This window comes from Phalaenopsis equestris, unplaced genomic scaffold (assembly GCF_001263595.1).
Source record: "Phalaenopsis equestris unplaced genomic scaffold, ASM126359v1 Scaffold000154, whole genome shotgun sequence".
In the NCBI taxonomy this organism is placed as follows: domain Eukaryota; kingdom Viridiplantae; phylum Streptophyta; class Magnoliopsida; order Asparagales; family Orchidaceae; genus Phalaenopsis; species Phalaenopsis equestris.
Window position 1 is genome coordinate 614,261 of NW_018164596.1, and position 23,895 is coordinate 638,155.

The following is a 23,895-nucleotide window of genomic DNA, read 5'->3' on the forward strand; positions in this document are numbered from 1 at the left end:
CGTTTTCAAAACGCCGCCCGCACTTATAAGCTGCCCCAAACGGGCCCTTAGTTTTCTCTTGGGAATTTTATGATGCTCAATTTTTTTTTTATACGTGTCATCCATCAGCAATTATGTATTAACTTTTTTTTTTTTGTAGTTGGTTGCGCTGCCAGGCATAATTTTGTATGAAATTTTTTTGGAAAAGTCAAATTTTTTATTGCCCCATTTTGTTCTTTACTAGCTTTGTAATATTTACTATTAATTAATTATATGTCATAAACAATTTTTTTTAAGGTTTTTTGTGTTGCAGAAAAGTACCATGTTCGTTGCTCGGAAAATGCTTGACTTATTTTTTGGAGGTTTTTTTTTCGAATTTTATTTCCAATTTTTTGGAGGTTTTTTTTTTCGAATTTTATTTCCAAAATGTGGGTTGGTGTGCGAAAGTGAGGCGAGGGGGGGGGGGGGGGGGGGGGGGGCCTTTGGGTTTCTCATGTTGTCAAACAGTTGAACAATGAAAATAGATGGCGAGTGCCTGATCGAATTGATCAGGTCGTGTTTTTTAAGCAACTAGAGGTTAAGTAATATATTAGGATCAAAATGCTGAATGCATGTGCAAATTTGATGTTAAATTATTGCCATTGAAATAAAAAGGAATTGTATCAACGCAAGGTTTTAAACATATTAATGGAAGTCCTAATAAAAGTTGAAATTGAGGGTAATTATGATAAACTTATTTATTTAAACTGGGCATGGGTACTGTCTGGACAAGAGGCATAGCAATAAGGCGTGAATCAAGATTTATCCCAAATCACTTATTATTAAAGTGGCAGGCTATAACTGACAGTTTTCAAAATCATACTCATCATCACCAGGTTTATTTCAGCTATTTTGGTGTATTTTATAAATTCACGTTCTCTTTCATTCATGCGGTATGCTACATTCGGTATAAAATTTTTTTCATCATAGGGTTTTTTGTGCAATTACTAACCTTGTTATTATTGATCCATATGTTCTTTTGTAATAATTTACATTTTTCTTTGAAAGAATTATATTGCTGCATTATACGCCTATGACTTCACTAGAGTCTATTCTCTAAGATCATAAATTTTTAATAGGAACTATACCCACTATTTTAACAACGCTCTGACTATTTTTTGGCCCAATTCTCAGAGTAGGACTTCAAAAAATATTAAGAAAATGAAAATAAAAAGTGGATTTATTGCCTAAAACACTAGATACACTAGATTGCATGGGAACATTTAGAAGGCTTGTTTCTAAACAATTATTAGGTTTGGTTGCGGTGGTAATGGCGCTTTTGATACCAATTAAACCGCTTTTCCCATGATGTGAATTCAGTTTCTTTTCTTCATAGATTCTATGATATTGGTGAGACTATTTTTTAGTGGACCTACTTATTTGTCCTTGTGCGTTCAGCTTATTCCCTTGTTGTTAATAGTTTTATGCAAACTTGTTGACAGGTTGTTGTAACTATTTGGTATCGAGCTCCTGAGCTTCTCCTTGGAGGAAAGCACTATACGAGTGCTGTTGGTAGGATGGTTATCTTGATTTAGAAGTTTTTTTTAATAATTTCAAAGTTGATTATTATGCTGTAGGGTTATTTTATAATTTTAAACTTATTTTACACATTACATGTAGATATGTGGGCGGTGGGTTGTATTTTTGCTGAACTACTGACGCTTAAGCCATTGTTTCAAGGGGCGGAAGTCAAAGGCACGCCTAATCCTTTCCAGGTATAAATGGCCTCTCTTGCACTCCCTTTTTGGACTTGTTCTTTATTCCTGGTTGATCTTTATCTATTTATCTATTACATGGTGAATTTATTTTGAACTCATCAGCACTGGTATTTATGGAGATATATTTCAAATTTTCTTGTTGCATCTCTTTCATTGCATTGACTCCAAAAGACCAGTAACATGCCACAATTATACCATTGTACCTTAACTGATAGTTGTCGTGGTGATGTCAGGCTGATCAGCTGGACAAGATTTTCAAGGTATTAGGTAAGAAAACAACACTTTTGTGGCTGAACTTTAGTCACACTTTTATACGACTATATGTACTTAAATTTATTTACTTCAGGGAACCCTAACCCTGAAAAGTGGCCTACACTAGTGCATCTGCCGCATTATCAGAGTGATCAGCATCATATTCAAACGGTTAAGTAGTAAGTTTTTTAATCAGTTGATAAATTAACCAGTAGCTTTCTGTGCTAACGTTGTGCAGGATGCAAGCCTATTTATTTTTTTAAATTATGTGCAGTGAAAGCTCATGCCTCCACAGCTATGTTCATTTACCTCCGAAAAGCCCTGCATATGATCTTCTTTCAAAAATGCTTGAGTATGTATTTCTTACAATTTATTGACACCTCATTCAATATTATTGTTTTTATTACTGTTGTTTCTTCACACATCAGTTTGTATTATCTTTGTTTTACAACAAGTGTTTGTGAAAATTAGTGTGATCGTAATATGTTTGATGAATCCAACATGGTAGCTAATTGGGAGCCATTGTTTAAAAAAAGTTCAAAATGGTCGAAGTAATAATTAATTATTTCAAAAAAAAATTATCATCCCAGAGCAAAATAACTTTGATACATCCGCCATCAATTGTTTATACAACCCCTATATATAAGATGATTTTTGGAACAAGACGAACATATTCATTTGGTCAAGTATTGGTTTGAATTTGGAGGGATGGGATGAAAGTAGGTAGTAATTCGTTTTAATGAAAGTAAATTTATGAAATTAAGTTAATTTAGCATATTAAATATCACACCCAAGTTGACCCCCTTTAAATTAACTAAAAGTGCAATAGACATAAATTAAGTTAAATTAGTCATATTAAATATCACATCCCAGTTGAACCCCTTCAAGTCAACTAAAAGTGTAATAGAAGAGGACGATTTAGACTATTTTCGCTAACACTCATTTTCACTTGTAGTCATCAGGATTCGAGTGAGTGGAAAATTAATCTTACTAAATCATCAAAAGCGAACTCTTACATTTCAAATCTTTAAATATAGAATCATTAATATCAAACATGGAAGCATTTAAATAATCCTTAAATAAAGTACAAAGCTTATAAAAAAATAAATATGAAATCATGCTTACCTCTGAAGTCTTATATAACTTCTTAGAATTTTACAATCAAAATCTATATAGAATGATTGATCACTTGGCTAACAGTTCACTTACTCCTTACCTCTTTCTAAAAACCAATTTTATATTATCGGGTAAGTTACGTGCTTAGTGAGATAAAAATAATGCCAAAAATAAAATTCAGACATACATAAAGAAGGGTAACGAGTATGCTGGTTCGTGACTAACATGAGTAACAACAATAAAATAGGTAACCATGCATTGATACTTACATAATAAAAAAATATGCATATGAATAATAGATATAATAATTGTCCTAAGTAAACATAATTGCTATTGATAATTCTTATAAGTCACTATACCATGCAAAATTATATTTACATTTGCTTCATTTTTATTTTGAATTTTAATTCTCAATATTCTCTGTCACAGAAATGTCATTATATTGGCATGGATTTTGATTTATTTCATTTTATTAGGTCATAACCTAGCCTGTTGGTTATAACGACTATTGATATAAGTTCATTGTCTCAACATTATGCTTTATCAATGGCCCTTTTAAATTTAATATCAAAAAAAAAAAAATGATCATTTTTTCTAACAAAGTTAAGTTCATCCCTTTAGAATTATTGCCTTCCATGCACAAGCCATTAGTAGAGTTGTCTACCTATCAAAAAATACATGATATTTTATTGATCATCTTTATCTGTTACAACTATTTTTTTTTGCATTTACTGCTTATCCTTAATGTATCTATAACAATTATTTATTAGTTTATTAGTATGCACAAGTAATACAATATGACTAGTAATAATAGATATTTAATTTTACAAATACTCTAAAGTTGAAATTAACAAAAAATATTTGCATGAATTAATCTGGCAACTATGTCAAATAAGTTTAATATATAAGAAACTTAAAATGTAAATTCATAACAAATAAATTTACTTACAAACAATTGCAAACATTAATCCTATAAAAATTTGCTTCTTATTTTCCACCGTGAATAAACTAAATATTAAGAGTGTATAAGTATTTTTCATCATAAAAAATGTTACACTTATGAATACTATGTAACACATACTTATAATCATTTGATTAAATCTTATAAGGACAATACATAATTGCAATTCTGGTGTAGATTACTGATTTAATTTGTGTGTCAGTTTATGCCAATTGAGCATATTGTAAATGAGTGACTCTACCACACAAGCTTTAAGAATTATTGTATTAAGCACCTATGTTTACAAGTGCACAGACCTTAGTATGAATGATCATCTAAAGAGAGTTGTGCAACAAGTGTTAGCAATAGAAATTTAAGTACAAGATTAACAATCTATTCAACACTAGAGCATAATAACATATACTGCATTCACCATATAAAAATTCAAGAGTATATAATAAATTAATTAAATTGATAAGAAATTAAATTTAAGCTACAAGGATATTGCATGATAGATTTTTATGTGATTTCATCTCTAATTGACTTGCATCCATTTCTTGGCTCTCCACCAACTTAGGATTCAACTACATAAAACTTTACACAAGTTCATTCTTTCATTCTTCGACAGGGCAAAGAAACCTTTGCATCATTTTTGAAGGACAAGCACACCCACCTAATTTCACTTCGCACAGGTACTAAAGTTTACAACTAATAAACATAACTAAAGTTCTCTTGAATCTGAGTGGTGAAAAAGGCATTCACCTACTAACTTAATTTTTATTACAAGTTATGAAAATTTAGAGAGCAGAAAAACACTTTTATAATAATCCTTGGATATTAAGAGAAATGTTTTTTTTCCAAATAGAAGCCTTGAAAGTTCCATGATGTTGATGCGTACTTCTTTATTTTATTACTTGAAAATTCCAAAAATATATTACCTAGCCATTTTAGTTCAAATATATGAGGGTATTTATATGCTCCAATAAGTTCTAATTCGCCTATTAAGATATAATTAAACTTGTCACAAATTCTCTTAAAAAGCTATCGATAATGGTGTCGGCCGTTTTAATTTTAAAAAAAGATAAGATGGTGATTTTATGATTTTTAAAGAAGATATAATTTTGTAAAATATGTTAATAATTTAAGAATAAATATGATTTTTTGAAAGTAACATTTTTAATTTTAAAATAGATGAGACCAAACGAGTCTCACATTTTGAATAGTTTGGATGACGGAGCGCAATACCAAAAGTAATACACTTATCCCGAAGAATAAACATATCACTTGTAGTAACAACTCAATCACCTAAACAAAAGAATTTGTGACATCTGCTTAGTCAGCGAAATATTTTTATATGAGGCCAACAAGTTCCCCTACCTAATATAGAGATTAGATAGGGTTTATTTTATCTGGGTTCCAAGTTTCCTATAGAGGAAAACCCCTATAGTTAAGTGTATCATAAATGACTGGGGCCACTCAAGAAAACTCTCGATTAAGATCAGTGATTTTACCTTCCAGATTTCAAAGTTTAGGTTTCCAATATTGGACACGGGAAAATCAACCGGAAGTGGTTCAAATAGGAACTGTTATTTTAAGGAATCTAAATGAGCGAATAGTAGGGGATATCACAGATCCACGGAGAACCCTGGTGACTTCCCAACTATTTTATTGTTTGGCTTTATGTCTTTGAAATGATGTTATTTAATGTTTGATCCTGTAATTTATTTAGAATTTAAGACTTATATTTGCACGATATTTGATCGTACAAATAGCCTAAAAATATAGGAGGATTTACACTGTACCGTACAGTAACTTCGGAATCCTAAAAGTGTTAGGACTTATAATTGCACAATAGGGTTATACAAAAGCCTAAAAGTGATATGTGAGTGTTTACGTTGTGCTAGACAAACACCTCGAAATCCTATAGGTTATTGTTTAAACTAAAGAAAATGTGAATGTGTTTTGATGTTGCAGATCCATCTTGAAGTTGTTCCTCGTTGCGCTGCCCACGGTGTTCGCTCCAAGCTCTTCGTCGTAGCAACTTCAGGTTTATTATCAATCCTATGTAACCACTAGGTTTTCCTATACTAAGGTATAGTGTATATCAAAGCAATAAAACATGCAGTATAAAAGAAGATAACAATATAACATGCTAGGTGAACAATATAACATGCTAAGAGAACAATATAACATGCTGTGAAATAAAATGTTGTAATGTAAATCAAACCTGTATATTTGGGAGACCTGCTACTCCTTTAAGCTAGCTAGCATTCATTGTTTAAACAAAAGAAACATTGCCTGGAAAAACTCAAGAAAATCAACAAATAATCCATGACAGAAAAACTCGAGAAAATCAGTGAAGAATAATTCAAATAAAACTATCGAAACCTTGGGAGAAATTCCGGAGAAAAGACTACGAGTGTTTTGTCCAAAAATTTCAATAAAACGTATGAAAAAAATCCAAAAATAGGGGACCGCAAGCACTCAGGTCGGGGCTAAGCTCAAATATAATATATTTGTATTCGAGGTGCGTCGAAGGGTACTCGGTCACTCGAATATATAAAGCCCGCCACTCCACTAGAAAAATATCCTACTAAACCTAACATAAGAGGATACTCCTTAGCCCAGAACCGGTAATCAACAGGTGAACAACCAAGTTGTAATATATATTTGAAACTTATTATATTATTTTAGTATGCATATAGATTTCGGGCATACACAAAGAAAGTTGTATTAATTTTTATAATGAAAATATTTTATAAATATTGTACCTGTTCTTATCATATATATTCTTATAAGTTTTGGAATGTACAGTTGTACACGAGTTGATCACGCTGTCGAACGTAGGACCACCAACATCTTAAGAAGGTTCGGGTCCCCATCTAATCTTATGTCGGTGAATGATACTTTAATCCTACAGTTCATTAGGTTCCATAATTGAGTCATGTTGTTGTAGGATGAGATATCATTCCGCTCTACCACCGATGTGCCTTTGTCATCATCGCCCTACGCCCCAAAACAAAACTGACCTACTTGCGACCTTGCTTGATGGTTTCACATATAACAAAATGTTATACATGAGCACTTATGTATCAAGCATAAACACATAAAACCGAACCAAGAAGCAAGGAAAAAAAGAACAAAAATGAGGATGAGATAGAGGAGGAATTGATTCACCCAAAAGATCGAAAGACAAGAAGGGTGAAACAATCCTCAAAAGAGAGTCCAAGATCCTTGAATCAATCCAAAAATGATATCATTTTCTCAAATTGTATTTAATTGGATCAACCCCAAAAGATTATCCTTTTCAAATGACAATTTTATGAATTTCCAAACCCTTCATGAATTCAATTTATATCAACTTCATGATTTCTCGAAATAAAGTTTCAAGAACTTTTCATATGTCACAAAGCGAAAGAGAGTAATCCATAGGAAACAACTTTCTAAATTTCCAAAAGCCATGCCAATATCAAATCCATTCAATGCCATCTTTAATCAACAACTTTTTATGTCAAATAAGCCATGAAATTACCCATATAAATGTTTACAGTCAGGAACAACAGTGAATCAGTCAAACATGACAGAGAATCAACTGGGATGTTCACGGGTAAAGGCAGCAGACAAAGCCACCAAACCAAACTCACGACAAAGGCAACAGAATAAAGCCACCCAACCAAACTCACGACAAAGGAGCAAAACAGAAAACAACCAGGCAAGATAAAAGAAATCAGCCTAGTTGAAATGCTTACGGGTAGGGACAGGAAGAAGAGAAAAGCCATCACAAAATAGACCCACGAGTAGAGGCAATAGGAGGAAAGCCTTCACACTTAAAGCTCAGGATTAGGGACAGCAAGAACAACAACCGACTTCACCAAAACTGACTTCACAGCAAAGAGGAAAGCCACCATAAGTAATACCATTGCATTGTATTTGATATACATAAGAGAGTGAATGAACAAACTATTATAGATCATTAGGACCGAACCCGTTTTCATCATCTAAGGCATGAGAATACTCATATTAAACACTCCCATATAGAGTTAGATATTGAAATTCATGCATTTTTGGATGACAAACTTGATTACTAATAAAACCTTAGGAGAAGGAGCATTAAAGAGGAGACCCCAACCAAACCATGCCCAACAAAAGTGTCAAAACGAGCTCAAAGAATAATCCCAGCAGTAAGAGATTATAGCCAACATAAATCACTAAAAGAAGCCCAAACCGAGCCCAGCAAAGGGCCAACCTGAACCCAACAGAAGGGAAAAACTGCACCCAATACATGATTCAAACCAAATCCAAGCAAGAGTGAAACCAAGCCCAAGGAATACTTCTAACAGGAAGGGATTCCAGCCAATATAAATCACCAAACCGAGCCCAGCAAAGGGCCAACCTGAACCCTGCAGAAAGGCAAAATCGCACCCAATACATGATACAAACCAAATCCAAGCAAGAGTGAAGCCAAGCTCAAGGAATACTTCTAACAGTAAGGGATTCCAGCCAATATAAATCACCAAAAGGAGCCCAAACCGAGCCCAAGAAAGAAGCAAACCGAGCCCAGTACAGGGGCAAGCCAAGCCCATGGAATGGTCCAAAACAGTAAGGGATTTCAGCCAACATAAATCACCAAAAGGAGCCCAAACCGAGCCCAAAGAAGGGGCAAACCGAGCCCAACATAGGGGCAAGCCGAGCCCAACACAGGGGCAACCCAGAAAATGACATCCAACATTTAGAAAATAACATCCAGCATTTACCCATTTCGAAAGAACTAAAACCGATCCCAAAGAAGGGGCAAACTGAACAGCAAAGGGGCAAAACCCAGCCCAACACAGGGGCAAAACAAGTCCAGCCCCATGGGAGGGCAAGCAAAAAAAAATATTTCTAGCATTTACTCATTTCAAAAGAACTAAAACCGAGACCACCAAATGAGCCAAAAAACAGAGAAAAAAAAATCCAACAAGGATTCAACTTCAAAAGCCAAAACCGAGCTCATCCAAATGAGCCAAAACAGGGAAAAAATTTCCAGCATTTATTCAGTCCAATATGACTAAAACCGAGCATATCAAATGAGGAAAACAGAGAAGTATTTCCATTCATGATTCCATCTTAATAGAGCCAAAACCGAACCCTCTAAATGGACTAGACGTGATGCAATTTCCAGCCAACATGAAACCAAAGCCGAGCCTTCCAAATGGGCTAAAATCAGAGAAAAATTTCCTCTTGGAACCTGATATCTCAAAATATTATTCCAGCATATGTTTCAAATAGGAGTAAATAACAAAAATCTATAAATATACATGCCTTTTTAGATCCAACATATCATCCAACTTTGAAGCTAATCTTAACATGTATCCCATAAATAGCAACTAAAACTTCCATAACATGCATACCATATGTCTTAAGCATAAAAAGAAGAGAAAGGAACCATAGCATGCTACATTTTAATGTTTATAGGAACCATTTCATGCTTAAATTTCAGAACAGACCCAAATCTTGCTTCGATATGCTTTAAAAGAGATGAGAAATATTTTTATGCCATCCAAAATAGTGCAAACTAGAGGAGAGGAGAAGAATACCTTTTTAGTGCAGATTTTAAACAAAGCACTGTAAAACAGATTCAAGGAAAATACTCCCATAAAAATCCTTCCTAAGAGCCTCACGCAAACAACCACCCACGATTCCTCAGTTTCCAGCACAGAGGATCCTAGTTGAGAAGAGATTTCGACAGAGCCTCCCTTCCTAAATTCTTCAGGAAACAACAATCCACGAATCTTCCACACTTCCAACGCACAAGAACTTAGTCTAGAAATGATTTTAAGAGAGCTTTCTCCTCTAAAGCCTTAAACAACAAAAGACACAACCTCTCTTTATCTCAAGAAAATTTCAACAACCCAAAACAGTGTTTTATGAAGCTCTTTTATAGACAGAGAAGAGAGGGGAAACAACTATCTACCACCGCCTCACTGCCGAATAAAAAAACAGGGATTGAAACGTCACAATAAAGAAGGAGAAACAAAAGCCTAGAGAAAGAGAGAAGGAGAAGAGTCGGCCAGTCCATTCCTTGCGATTGGAGAGTCGAAAAGTCAAGGGGGAGCTCGAGGAGATGTGCCGCGAGCAAGAACGACAAAGGAAAGTCGCGTGGATTGCCCGCGGGAATCTAAGGCACGACCGAGAGAGGCGAGCCGAGCGCAAGACTTGTTCGAACCCGTGAATGGGTCGAACAAAGGGTGAGAGTTTCGGGTGGAGACGTAAATAGGATTTACGGTTTATTATGATAAATAGTGATATAAGTATAAAAATATTTATTATTTTGAAAAATAAAATTTGCTTTGTGCCTCTTATCCGTGCGTTGGATTGTAGAAAATTAAATGTCCTTTTTAGACAATTCTGACTTTCCGGAAGTGCTGACGCGGTCCGTTTCACCGTCGGAAGTTATTTTGACGAATTCATCGATTTACGTGTCATTTTCTCGTGTTGGAAATATGACAATATGAGTGTCTTTTCCTACTAAAATTGGTGTCCCGGACCCGTTGGCGCAGTCCATTTCGTCATCGGAGGTCGTCCGGAGAAGTTCGCATTTTCACACATCCTTTAGGCTCAATTTAAGTCCGATTTTGTGCAACTTAGTGAATTCTGTGCATTTGGTGAGTGTATGTGACGACAAAGTCCTGACGAGGTTTTCCTAGGGCTTGAAATGGCCTTGAAATCTCATTGAGAATTTTTCCCTGAGTCTCCACACAATAGCCTTAACCGTTCGTTCATAAGACAATGATTTTAAGACCATAAATGCTTGACATTACAGGAAAATAGGAAGTAGCTGGAATTTCTAAAAAGGGTGGGTCCCAATTCTAGTTTTCTAAGATGGTCAATAGGAACTCCTAGAGCTAGATCTTAGGATTCTAAAGAATAATGACCTAAAAAATGAGGTCAACAAATGGTTGGTTAAAACATCTCCTGTGGCTATTTTACTAGCCATTATCATCATAGCTAGAATACAACAGGATTTCAATGGGTCATGCTAGAGTTTGTTCGACACTAGTTGTTTTATCCATACAGATGATGAGTGTAATTTTTTGTGAAGTTTTTTTAATGATAAATTAGTAAATATATGCACAAGTATATTGCATTTTATATCAAGGTGCATGTGATGAATTTAATGAATTCAATGGAATTCAAACTCATTCTAAATTCATTAGCTATAACATAACTGCCTATATAGTACATAATAAACATTTAATCAACTTAAGCAAATTTAATGAAATGAAAGGAACATGCAAATTCAGGTAAATTTTTTAACAATACAAATGCTTAATTAAGGAAAATTAAAGACATTCAAATTAAGTTATTTTACTTAATTAATCATTTAATGGAAAAAATTAATATTATTTAAGTGCGTAAAACAATCTTAATTGATGTATTAAGAAACTTGGGATCAATTAATGCATCATATATGATCAAAATCATGGTGATGAGTAATTAAGCATATAAAATAAAATAATATTTGGAACTAAATTTTGTGTAAGGGAAAATATTAAATAATTAAATTAACTAATTAAATGCACAAAAAATTATAAAGTAATTTTTTTATAAGTTTAAAAATAAGTTTTGAATATTTCCAATTAATTTTATTAGTATTTGTCATCCTTGAGACCATTGGTAAATCAGAATGCATCTACAATAATTTTAAGTCAATTATACTAAGCCATACCCAAAAGCTTGGCGTATTGATTCTTTTTGATTTTTCTTTACTTATTCCTTTGAGCTCATCCCTCCATGCAAGCAATCCATTTTGCTTACTGGAAATCACTTTTCATCTTGTTGGTTTCTGCAATATGAATATCCTTAAAATTACTTGGGAAACCATTAGGAGAATTATATAGAATTTGTTATCATTAAATTTATAGCGAGCCAAAAGTGAATCAAATAAGCTCATCGAGTTGAAATTAATCTGAGATCTATTCAATTTCAAGTCTATTTAGCCTTGATTCAAAGATATAAATTGGCTCAAAATCAACTTGTGGATCAATTAATTCAATTTGAACCAAGTGGACTCCAATCAACCTGATATCGAGCTTACTCAAAATAATTTATTTTCCCTTTTTAAAATTTAAAAAATTTAAAAATATTAAATAATCATTTATTTAAATTTGCAATGTTCTCTTATGCACATATATGCATACATAAAATTTAAAAATATATTTACCTTTTATTTTTTAAGTTAATTGGCTCAATTTAATCCAAGCCCAACTCAAAATTTACTCAAATGTCTAGCCGAGCCAAAAAATTGCATCATATCTCGGCTTGTTTAGCTTATTTGAGCTCACACTAAGCCAAAATTGATTCAACTATTAATCAATTTATAGACTTTGAGCTAAAATCTCGGATCTATGTATGTTTTTTACTTAAACAAATAACGATAAAAGTAGTCTTAGATGAAAATATTATTTAGGTACAAAACTCTTAAAACACATTATATTACTCTTATAATTCTATTTACCTTGTTTATAATGCTTAAATTGTTCACGGAGTCTATCCATATCTGTGCCAAATGAAAAAAAATATTGATATTAATTCAACGTTCTCTTTTTACCCATTTTTGGTTTACTTTCATTTGCAATAATTTTTCAATAAGATTGAGCTTGACTTAAATAGTTTTGATTTAGAATATTCAATTCTTTCAAAATCAAATACTTGGTAATATTAAAAAGTATATGAATTATCAATCCAACCTAAAAATTTCTAAAGTTTATAACTCCTATAAATACTTGGTGATATTAAAAAGTATATGAATTATCAATCCAACCTAAAAATTTCTAAAGTTTATAACTCCTATAAATAAAGGAATATAATTTATTTTCTCATAGTAGTTATGCCGTGTTCATTTTTGAACTACATTTTTACTCGATTTTAGTTGAGTGGAATCTTTTATAATAAAATTTTGTGATTGACCTAATTTTTATTTTATACATTTAGTTGATATGATAGCTCAATCATAAGCTTCAATTTTAATTTGATGTTGGATGTTGTGACTTAGGATGAGAAGCACAATGAAATACATAAAAAAAAAATGCATCAAACAAGTTTTTCAACTCTTAAATTTGGCAAAAAAAATCATCAAAATTATTATCCTTTGAACTTTTTGTATGATATTCCTATAGTTCCTAAATCCAATGATTTTCATCAAGATTGTGCAGTTTTGGCAAATGATTTTTTAGCAGTTGTGGACTTTTTGGCTTTAGCAAGAATGAATGATCTTCTGTCTTGCTGTTAAAGTACTATTGTATGCTTATTTTTCTTTGTTTGATCCAGTATTAGTGGTAGGCGGTCTTGCTTCTTAACAATCAATCGGAAGTTTATCTCCTATGCAAATTTAGCAATAGGAGTTATCTCTTCAAGAATTATGGGAGTAGTACTACTTTATTTATTTCTTTTTTTATTGTAAAATTGTGAACATGTTGTGATTCTAAAAGCAGTTTGAGGCATTTAAAGTCTTAATTAAATGTTTCTGAATAAATTTCTAGTTTGATTCACAGTTCTTTATCTTAGTTAAAGTTGGAGGTTAGAGGATTTTGGAAGGTGTCGTCTCTATGTTCATATTGGAGGCTTGATTTATGACTTCTTTTACTTATATCTTATTTATAATCTTAAATCTCGCTGATGGCTTGCACATGCAATTGATTTTAGTTAAGTCTAATACAACTTTTGTTTCTATGATGAAATCATTTTTAATTGGTTATATGATTTTTATGTTTTAAAATTTCCATGCATTTTGTCTAGTAGCATGTTATTAGTCATTATCTGTGTGGATTTCTTCATATGGGGTTTCATTTGAAGTAACATAAAGTTGTTAAAACTTGAATGTTTTTTATGTATAAATTTTTGTTTGTGTGATTTTCATGTACTTAATTTTAAATCTACGTCAACATGCCCTAGATCCTCGTTCATCTTGCATCATCATCCCTATGCATATCCTGGTATGTTGTAGTCAGAAATTTACTGGTTTAGGAACAAAACGGATAAAGTAACCATGTTTCTTCCCAGCCACCCAACTATCACACATTTATTTAACTTTGTAGGCATTTATGAGAAGTTTGACATTTCTAATGAACATTATAGGTGGGCGTGTAATTATGATGGAAGCTTCCTTTCTATTTTCTTGCTAGAAAAAAATTACCTTTTATCTCTATCCGAATTGCTTCGTTTAAACAAGTTTAAAAATGATAATTTATCTTAGATTCACATTGAATAAAATGGAAAACTTGAAGTTAAAAAAAAAAGGAAGATTCACATCCGCCTTTCTTGGAGTGGATTGTAAGATGCACATCCATTATTCCATAATTCTTTTTTTGCTTTGTTTAGATTTTTTTTGGTAAACTTTGTGGAAGGTTTGCTATCTTTTCTTTATTTTTATAAACTAATTGAATTTCTGTTTTAATCTCTCATATTTAATACCCTCTTTTTGACAGTCTGTACAATATTTGGTTGGTTAGCAGAAAAACTTGGAAAAACTCGATTGAGTATTTACTGAACGGTTATTATTCTTTTGTTGTACTGTACCCACCCATTGCACCTAATATTGCATTACAAAAAAAATTTCTTCTCGAATCAATGTAGTTCATTGTGTTTTATACGATTTAATTATTGCAACATCTAACTCAACTTATGGTGAATGCATCCTTGTTAATCAACTTGATTCTCACAAAACAATTGATATATCATTGCAGATATGATCCACAGAAACGTATAACTGCCGCACAGGCTTTGGAACACGAGTAATGTTTATAATCCTTCACTTGATTATTTCTTTTTCTGTAGGATGTTGTATATAATGTTGCTGGATTTACCTTTCCATATGAATGTGTGTAGATGCTAGCTACAATTAATAGTAGAGACTTTGTATTTTCAAAATTACCGTGTATTGCTAGGTAATTTTAAAGATTTTTAAAGTTGGTTGAGTACATCTAGACATTCAATTTTTTTGTAGTGTTTTAAATCATTATTATCCATTGTGAATGCAAAAGATGTTGAACCATTGGATCTTAATACATCTAAGGCAAATCTTTTTGATTAGTAGTACTCTCCCACCAAACAAGTCCCTAAAGGCTGAAAGCAATTTGATATTTTATCGAGGAAATGGGAATCGGTCCCTCATTGACTAATGATGATAATGATTTAAAATACTGAAAAAAATAGAATGTCTAGATGTACTCAACCAACTTTTAAGATCTTTAATACATACATATATATATATATATATATATATATATATATATTATGTATATATATATACTGTAAGCTTTTCTTTTGGATAGTTTAGTATTCATTTAATTAATGATGTTGAAGCATACGGGATATTGCTGATGCCATAGATTCGGTCTGATTCAGTTAGTTAATATAAATAAAATGAAGAAATTTGTGGTTTAAAGTTAGTCTTCATAGCTTTATCTGTTCTGTAACTCATTTTCTTGATAATTTGGTGAAGCAAAGGTAGTTGCTTCCTGCATAAAACGCTGCTCATGATAATTGTCAATATGTAGCTTTTAATAGTCAAGTTTTAGTTACATTCAATTTGCACCCTGTGGTAATTCTAATGGTTTTTGATTAAAATTAAATGCATTCATGGTTCTCATTTGAGCAAAACTCATAATTTATGCATCCATTTTTTTTTATGTTGTTGATTGCCTTGGAAATAGAATACCATGTAAAAGAGGTTTTTTTAAATTCTTAGGTGCTTTTTGGTTGTATCTAAAATTCAAGTGAATTTTAATTTCTATTTGCTTTTTAAAGTTGGTAGAATTATTTAGAATGCTCAAATGTATTTTGTTGATTGTTAAATGTGCGAAATTATTTTTTAGTGTTTGGTTGAGAATAAAACAAATCTTTTTTTTTTTTTTAATATCTTTTTTAAAGATTTAGAGAAAAGATTGGTGCTGAAGTTTTATTGTTGTAGGAGATGGCACAATGTCACTAGTACTAGGAGGCGGCAAGATCATGTGAGCATAAGAACTATGGGAGGTCATTAACGTTGGTGTGGTTGTCTTGTGAGGTTGCGAGTAAAATGAGGACATTTTGCTTTGTGAATGTCGCAAGGTGATGTTGTGAGTATGGTGAGGGTTCTAACGATATGTCACATTGCACGATGAATTTGGGATTCACCCGAATCAAGTGAATTTTAAATTCACCAAAAGAAATTGATTGATGTATTAAAAAACCCTTAAATAAATACATTGAAATTGTTTTATTTTAAGCCAAATACTAAAAAAATTAAAACCCATATATTTGAAATGCAGTACACTTAAATCTCCCGTAATAAAATAATTCCTTACTGATTTCACAACATGCAAATTCTCACCTTGGTGGATTTGCTAGAGTTTTTTTAGATATCAATGATCATTAGTATTATTATGAATAAATATCAGTCCTTATATGGGTACTTTAGTCTTATTCGGACTATTTGAGTCTTGCTTTATGAGTCCACATTTTTCAGTCATTTATTCTAGTTATTATTGACCTCTAAAATATGGGTCAAGGAATCTCTGGCTGGCTTCACCCTAGTCAACCTTAAAAACTCGTCAAACTGTCTCTAACCATTGTAATCATATATATCACTTGTAGTCTCGGGCCGGCCCTTGGGAGCTGCATTCAACACACTCTCAATATGAGTGGATCCTCTTTCCTTTGTTTTGGACCAAATCAGTTTGACCTGGTTGCTCAATTTCTATGGCTTGCTTGTTCTAATGTAGCATGTGAATTATTAATTATTTGCAACACAACATTGTTAGCTTCATATTGTTGTTTAAGCATCCAATATTTGTCATTTTGTACATAGGCTGGCCTTTGTTAATTTTTTAAACTTATTTCTGCTTTCTTGTGTTCACCTTAATCAAGCTTAGCTCTTTCGTGTCCCTAACTCTCGTGAACTCACCTCAAAGCATACGAAAACCATTCTTTATTCAGGCCACCATGGCCTTGCTAGGATTGACTAAAGCAAACTAAAACTCCTCTTTGTCTAAGTACGCTTGGTATAGTTTGACTTAAAAATGATTTGACAAGTTAGCTTAAATTTGACTTCGTTTAAGACTTCTTTTTTAATTAGAAGCTTGGTGTAGAAAATTGCAGCTGTAAAGCTATTACAAGAAGCTATTGGATAACATAAAATAAATTTTATAGAAGATGAACAATTAAGAAAAAATAGAAAATAATTCATGAGCATAGGAAGCAATATGATTCTCCTCTATAAACTTGTTGATTTTGTTAAATTTTTGCCATTTGCATTTTTTATCAAGAAGTAAGCTAGGTTTATTATGTTGAGTAAAAGAGTCTTGTCCTTTTTACTTGAAATGCACTAAGATATCCTTTCATTCTAGATGGGCATAAACGAAGCAAAAGACATCTTGTTGATATCTAAAGATTTAAAAAAAATTTTTTTTTTATGAAATCATTTCTCTTATGAGTGAAAGGCTTAATCCAAGTTAATAATAGATGAGGAAATATCAAAAATCATTATATATATATTTTAAATATTAGAGATAGAGGTGTATCCAGAGAAGTTATGGAAACCATTTTTCAGATTAGTACTTCATGTATCACAAGTGGCAAAGCTGACATTGCATTTAGAAAGAAGGGTGGCAAGTTTGATGTTAAAAGAAGTTACATTCATGGAATTGTTTTTTTTTTAATTTTGGTGATTAACACTGGCATCTCTTTTTTTTATGAGAGTAATTTATGAAGAGGCATTTGATATATTTTGGGTCTAGCACATTATAGATATGAGGATGAACATGATTGAACGTTGAATATCCAAAGACTTTTGTGGGATTGGAGATCTTGGTGTTTGGAATGGAAGCTTGCAAGATTTTAACCAATATTTGAAAATAAAGAGCTTTAGAAGACATTCTATCAACAAATGAGATATCTGGTTGTAAGAATAACTTCACCCTAGAGATATTTTTGGATATTGATCTATCTGCTTCAAATGAAATGTCTTTTGTTGCTATTGATAACACTATGTCCCTATTTTGCTGAGGTGCGTTGATAGATGAGCTTCAGTAGATAATGCTTTGATCTAGGAGATAATTCACTAGAACCGCTCAACGTATTCTTTGGCATTATGGCTCTTAGAACTTAGATTTTTTTTTAATGAAATTGAGCATGGACCGTGGTACGGAAGATTGAATTATTGGTGAGCTTTAATTTTACCTTCATTAGAAAAACTCATATGCTGGTTGAAATCATCTATCAAGATGTTACAAATGGTGAGTCAAAGTGTTGAGATTTTAAGTGACATGAGGTTACCTTGTCAACGATTGTGAAGTATTTTCATTTTTTGAATGTCTTATTGGCAGAGTCCTAGATTTTTCTCGGTTGTTCCATGAAGTGGGAAATTTTCTGTGTGTTGTTTGTTGTGGAATTGATTAAACACGGTCTCATTATGTTATTTTCTATCTTACAACCCTTGAATATTGGATATTCCTTTTTTGGTTAAGTGTTAATTCCTATAAAGTAGTCATCTTTCTATTGCTCACAAGTGAACATCAACATGGAGTGGGCCATTGAAAGAAGCTATACCCATTTAGTTTGTGTCCAATAATTAGGAGAAGAGTGCCCTCTGTCCCTTCATTATGATTTGAAGCAACAAACCTTAGGATTGGAGGCGTCTCTTAAGAATTCGAGTTTTGTCTCTTTGTTTTCATATCAAATTTAGCTATGGAAGAAAAATAGACATTTGCATAATTTTTTCTAAACCATATTAAAAAGTGAGAATGAATTGACTCTTAAAAAATATTCTTGCTCATATTCTAGAGAAGTAACAGGTATGCATATATCTATACAACTTCTTGTCTATGAAGAAAGTCATGTATGCATATATCCATGCAACTTCATGGCTAGCCAAGGACTTCCAAATCCCAGGTATCGAGAATTACTTAATTCATGTAATTTCATGAATGGAAACAAAAATACAAAAATTATAGAAATAATTAATAAAGAAGATAATGCAAACGTTCCACCCAAGTTGGTTTAGTAGCATTGAGTAACTAACTTCTGAACTTGCTTAAGTTGTAGACTTCACCATGGCTATCATTTTTATTTCTAACATGTTAGATTAGGGCATAATTCTTGAGCATTGAATTTATTTGCCCATTTAAAGAGCATTCAATATGTACAAATTACATTGATCTATTTTCAATTATTTATCATTAATATATTCTACTCCAACCATTTCTTTATAATAACCATTCCATAATTTATTCATTGTAGTTTTGTTACACATTCATTTTATTATTCTCTTCTCTATCACTCGTAAATTTGTTATTGACCATTACTTGGATCCATGCAATATGGGCAGTCTAGTTACAGAGTTATAAAATTTACTTTTTAGTCTCTATATTGTCCTTTTATCTCTCGAGTCACTTTTTTTTTTAGCCATCAAACCATAACCCTGGAGCAGTTAAGAGGTTATATACTCATATATATCTTATTCCTCTAAATAATATTTCTAAGATACTTAAACTATCATATCTAAGCGTCGCTTTATCTTCTATTAATATGGAATGTAATTGTTAATATTCCATAGACTAGTATTAAAAGATTATTACTAATGCTATGCACATTATCTTGTAAACATTTGATCAGTTATTTTAACTTCTCTTTTATTATAATGGACGTGTCACCGGTTTGAGATAGGTCATTCGCAAAAAGAATACCATATTACCTCTTTTTTTTGTTAATGCCTTTCATAAGCATCTTCAAAGTGAATATAAAAGATCTGCACTTAAATTTGATTCTTAATGCAATCCTAGTATAACTAGTATCTCTATAGTTATTCCATAAGTTATTATAGTAATTGATTTACTATACACATGTTTAATAGTTCTAAAATTATTTTTGCATTCTTCTTTCTTTCTCATTCCACACCAAATTAACTTTTGTTATACATATAAGATTGTTTCTCCTCTCTTTATATTTCTTTTTTTTTTATTTTATTAACATAAAAATCATCTCCACAGTTTCAATTTATCTTCAGACAAGATTAGAGAGAGTTGTCTTAGAAACATGACCTTCTAATGATCTAGTTAGGAGAGTAGATGTTTTAGATTCAACTTAAGTTAAGAAAGGCATAGGTAGACCTAAAAAGACTTGACCATTTTGTATAAAAATGATGTTAATTTATTAGAGTTAAATGAAAATATGACTCTATAGGACACAATGGAGAAAAAGGATTCATGTAGCCAACTCCACTTAGTGGGATAAAGGCTTGTGTTGTTGTTGTAAACTTGGTATAGTTTGTTTAACAATTCTAAGTTTTATTAATTTGTGGCATCATAACTTTATTGCATAACTCCATAAGTTTAATTCTCCTATAATAATCACAATGTTGAACATTTTTATGTTTTAAACATTAGTGCTAACATATTTTTGTCTGATTATTTGATCACCTTAGCATTTCAAATTTCATTGAAAAGTTTTTTTAAGCTAGCCTTGGTGATAAATTTCTCTTTTAACTCTTCAATTCCAATCAAAAAAATTATTTGAACCTAAAATTTACTTTCATAGATTTTCTTCAATGCCAATTCAGTTTATCGGATCATTTGATGACATGCACTTTTAGTTTGTTCATTACATCTTTCTAAAATATTTTTTAATACTCTCATTTAGTAACTTCTCAAAGTAGCATTTCATAATGCTTTGTTTGGAGCTATGTTTTCCATTATAATTGTATCTATATGCTTGATTTGTGTTTTTCTTGCAGCATGTGGTAACAGGCCATTTAGGAAACTCTATCTGATTTATGAAAATTTGATGAAGTATGGTTACACTGTACACTTATCTGTTTATATTAAAACTTTTTTAACAATTTTTGTACAGGTACTTCCGTATTGATCCTCTACCGGGTCGGAAGTAAGTTGTACTATTATACTTGCTTTCTCTTGTAAAAATCTGCAGTTCTCTAAATAATTTTTTTTGAAGCAGCCAGAGTTTTATTGTTTATTAGCATAACATAAATGTGCTCACATCGTTTACATATCAAGCATCCTTGTATGACTTCTAGATTTGACTTTTTGTATGAACATCAGTGCACTCGTACCAACACAACCTGGAGAGAAATTTATCAATTATCCTGCTCGTCCTGTTGATACCTCTACGGATTTTGAAGGAACAACCAGCATCCAGCCACCTCAACCGGTATTTCAGCATAAATGAAGTTGCATATTGGCTCATTTTTTTACACCCATACTAATTCAAACATATGCTTAATGCTTTCCTGTTGTTTAGTTCTGAATTGCCAGCATCTTTAATAAATAGTTTAATTCACAAATTCTTCAGATGAAGAGTCTGCCAATTGGTTTTTTAACGTATTGGTCCTGCAACTCTCAAATCTTCCTTGGTAGGGCTTCTGATTGACAGTGCCACATTCTATCATCAATAGATGCACATCAAACTAAGAATCATAGAATTAAATCAAAATTTTCATTGAGCTTAACAATTAGGGAATATCTAAAAGCAACTTAAATCGAGCGGGATCTGGGAACAAGAAATTGTTTCACGAGGAAAAAAAGGTTGGAAGTATTTTTCAGTTATATGATTATGTTGACAAATGAAAAAGGCTTGAAGAGTGATGTAACAATATTAATTGAAAGAGGTGATTGTCCAGGGGAACTTTACAAGCACAGGCTTATTAAATTTCTAATTCAATATTTTCTTTTGTTAATTTTGTGATTTAGGATCTATATCTATACAAAGAGTACATCAACACTACACAGTAAACATTATTGAATCGATTATTCCTTATAACTTAATCTCATCAATGCTCATGCTGAGCAAATCAGAAGTTATGATAACATAAATTAATCTTGACATTTTTTTAGATTAATCTGGTTGGTCATATTTCAATCTATGGGATCCAGGTATCAGCAGCAGTTGCTATTCCTGGGAGTGTTGCAGCTGCATCAGTTGTGCCTCCTAGAGCTGTTCCACGTCCTATGCCTATCATTGGAATGCAGAGAATGCCACAAGCTAGCATGGCAGCATTCAACATTGCCTCCCAAGCTGGCATTGGGGGACTGAACCCTGGAGGTATTCCTATTCAGCGGGGTGCTGCAGCTCAGGCACATCCACAGCAGGTAGTCTCTCAATTTAAATCTGTTTATTTCCGTTAAACCTTGTTTTTATTCCATATGCATGCTTTTTTTATGGACTAGTTGAGGAGAAAAGATCCTGGAATGGGAATGCAGAATACAGGCTACCCCCAACAGAAGAGGCGGTTCTAGTATAATAATATTCATCAGCAAATGGTAATCTTTTTTCCAAAGCACTGGTGTGGCATTATATAATATTTATTTTTCTAGAGTTTTAGATGTTTTCCTGAGTGGGAGCTGGTGATGGCAGCCCCTGTGAAATGCTGCCATAATGATATTGAATTAAATTTAAGTCATTACTGGAAGAATATGGGGTTATGTGTTTTTGCTCTTTTTGTTGAGCTTTTGGAGTCGCCAACTTATCTTATTGTCTTCGTATAATTCTCTTTCCAATTAAGCCTCTCTTTAGAGGAGAACCAGAGAGAAAATATGGTAAAAATAAACTAACAATTAAAAAGAACCTGGAGAACTATTATAAGGTAAACTTCGCATGATAACTCAAGCGCGTACGTCCGAAGTGAGATCGGATCGAAAATGTCTTGGAAGCATATCCGTAAAGAAAAACCCTACGACAATAACCCACAACCAGAGATTTAAGTTTTTTGTATTTGTTCTGGTTTCAAGAGTACTCCTAAAGGAATGTATACTTGGGATGCAAAAGAATACTCTGGATAAGAAGAGTCTTGCTTACGTAATTTATGATTCGGTTATTTAGAAAACCAAAAGATTTTTTATCATCTTAAGTGAGGGAACCTCGATACTTTCGACGCTTGTGTCGGGTCATAGGTTAGAGGATGAATCACCGTATCTATTACGGACGGCGGCGCCTAGGCATGTGGGGCCCAGGAGATGATACCAACGATTTTTCAATGGAATGACAGGGCTCAAAAGTGGTCTCAACTGGAAGGGGAGGAATCCCTGAGCATGTAGATGTAGTCGGGTCGGGATGCTATAGATCCGTCATCCCAAGCTATAAAGACACCAAGTCTACCTGGTCGTGAAAACAGTCGACTCAACTTAACCAGAGATCCCTTGTCAGCAATCCATGAATTGCGTCATATAATGAAACCTCGGTAGCACTAAGGTCAAAATAAGGAAAACTCTTGTTCCTATGACCCTCTAAGTGGTAAATTTTGTAGAAGGTGAGACTTATACTCATCAATTAAATGATGAAGATGCTGCTGGATTGTAGAAAGAAAGGGGGTCCAGTTACGAAGCTAGAACCGCGCCACAAAGGACTTACGCCCTTGTCTGGGTCGGGGGAGTCTATAACACCCTAGCGTACTATGCAACCTCCTATATAGAATTTATGTTTGGCTCGCATTGGGAAATGTAAAATGATTCAATTATTTGAAATTAAATTTAAATGTGGAGGCCTTGTTTGGAATGATTTGAGTAATAGTTATGCAATGCAACCCGTTTTAAATCCTGTCCGCATGTCATGTAGAAAAGTAAAAACAGTAAGAAAATACTCATTTTAAGTTGGAAATTTTTAATCTTAAATTTTGATTTATCTTGAATATTTTATTATTATGATTTTTTGTAAAAAAAATATATTTTAGGGTCCTTAATGAGTCCAGATTGTATTTTTCATAAGAACCTAGACAAACCATTAGCAAAGAAAGTGTAAATGACATGCACACTGCAACAAGTAAAGCAAGATAAACAAAATTTATAACATGTCGATGTTGCTCGGTTTGCAACATATCTCATA

At 32.5% G+C, this 23,895-nt stretch overlaps 1 protein-coding gene across 2 annotated transcripts in view; it reads left to right on the top strand.

The window, feature by feature from the left end:
* Nucleotides 1-23,895, top strand: part of LOC110021957 (cyclin-dependent kinase E-1) — a 62,778-nt gene that overhangs the window by 33,451 nt on the left and 5,432 nt on the right. Inside the window, exons 6-15 of one of the 2 annotated variants that reach the window (XM_020720690.1) lie at nt 1,461-1,530; nt 1,639-1,733; nt 1,970-2,003; nt 2,083-2,167; nt 2,263-2,340; nt 14,769-14,816; nt 20,911-20,943; nt 21,120-21,228; nt 21,951-22,166; nt 22,245-22,337. In XM_020720690.1, coding sequence (XP_020576349.1) covers nt 1,461-1,530; nt 1,639-1,733; nt 1,970-2,003; nt 2,083-2,167; nt 2,263-2,340; nt 14,769-14,816; nt 20,911-20,943; nt 21,120-21,228; nt 21,951-22,166; nt 22,245-22,313 — 837 coding nt within the window. In that variant the 3' untranslated portion in view covers nt 22,314-22,337. Of the gene's footprint in view, nt 1-1,460; nt 1,531-1,638; nt 1,734-1,969; nt 2,004-2,082; nt 2,168-2,262; nt 2,341-14,768; nt 14,817-20,910; nt 20,944-21,119; nt 21,229-21,950; nt 22,167-22,244; nt 22,532-23,895 lie in introns of those variants that run through there. The other variant, XM_020720691.1, reaches the window with a different exon arrangement.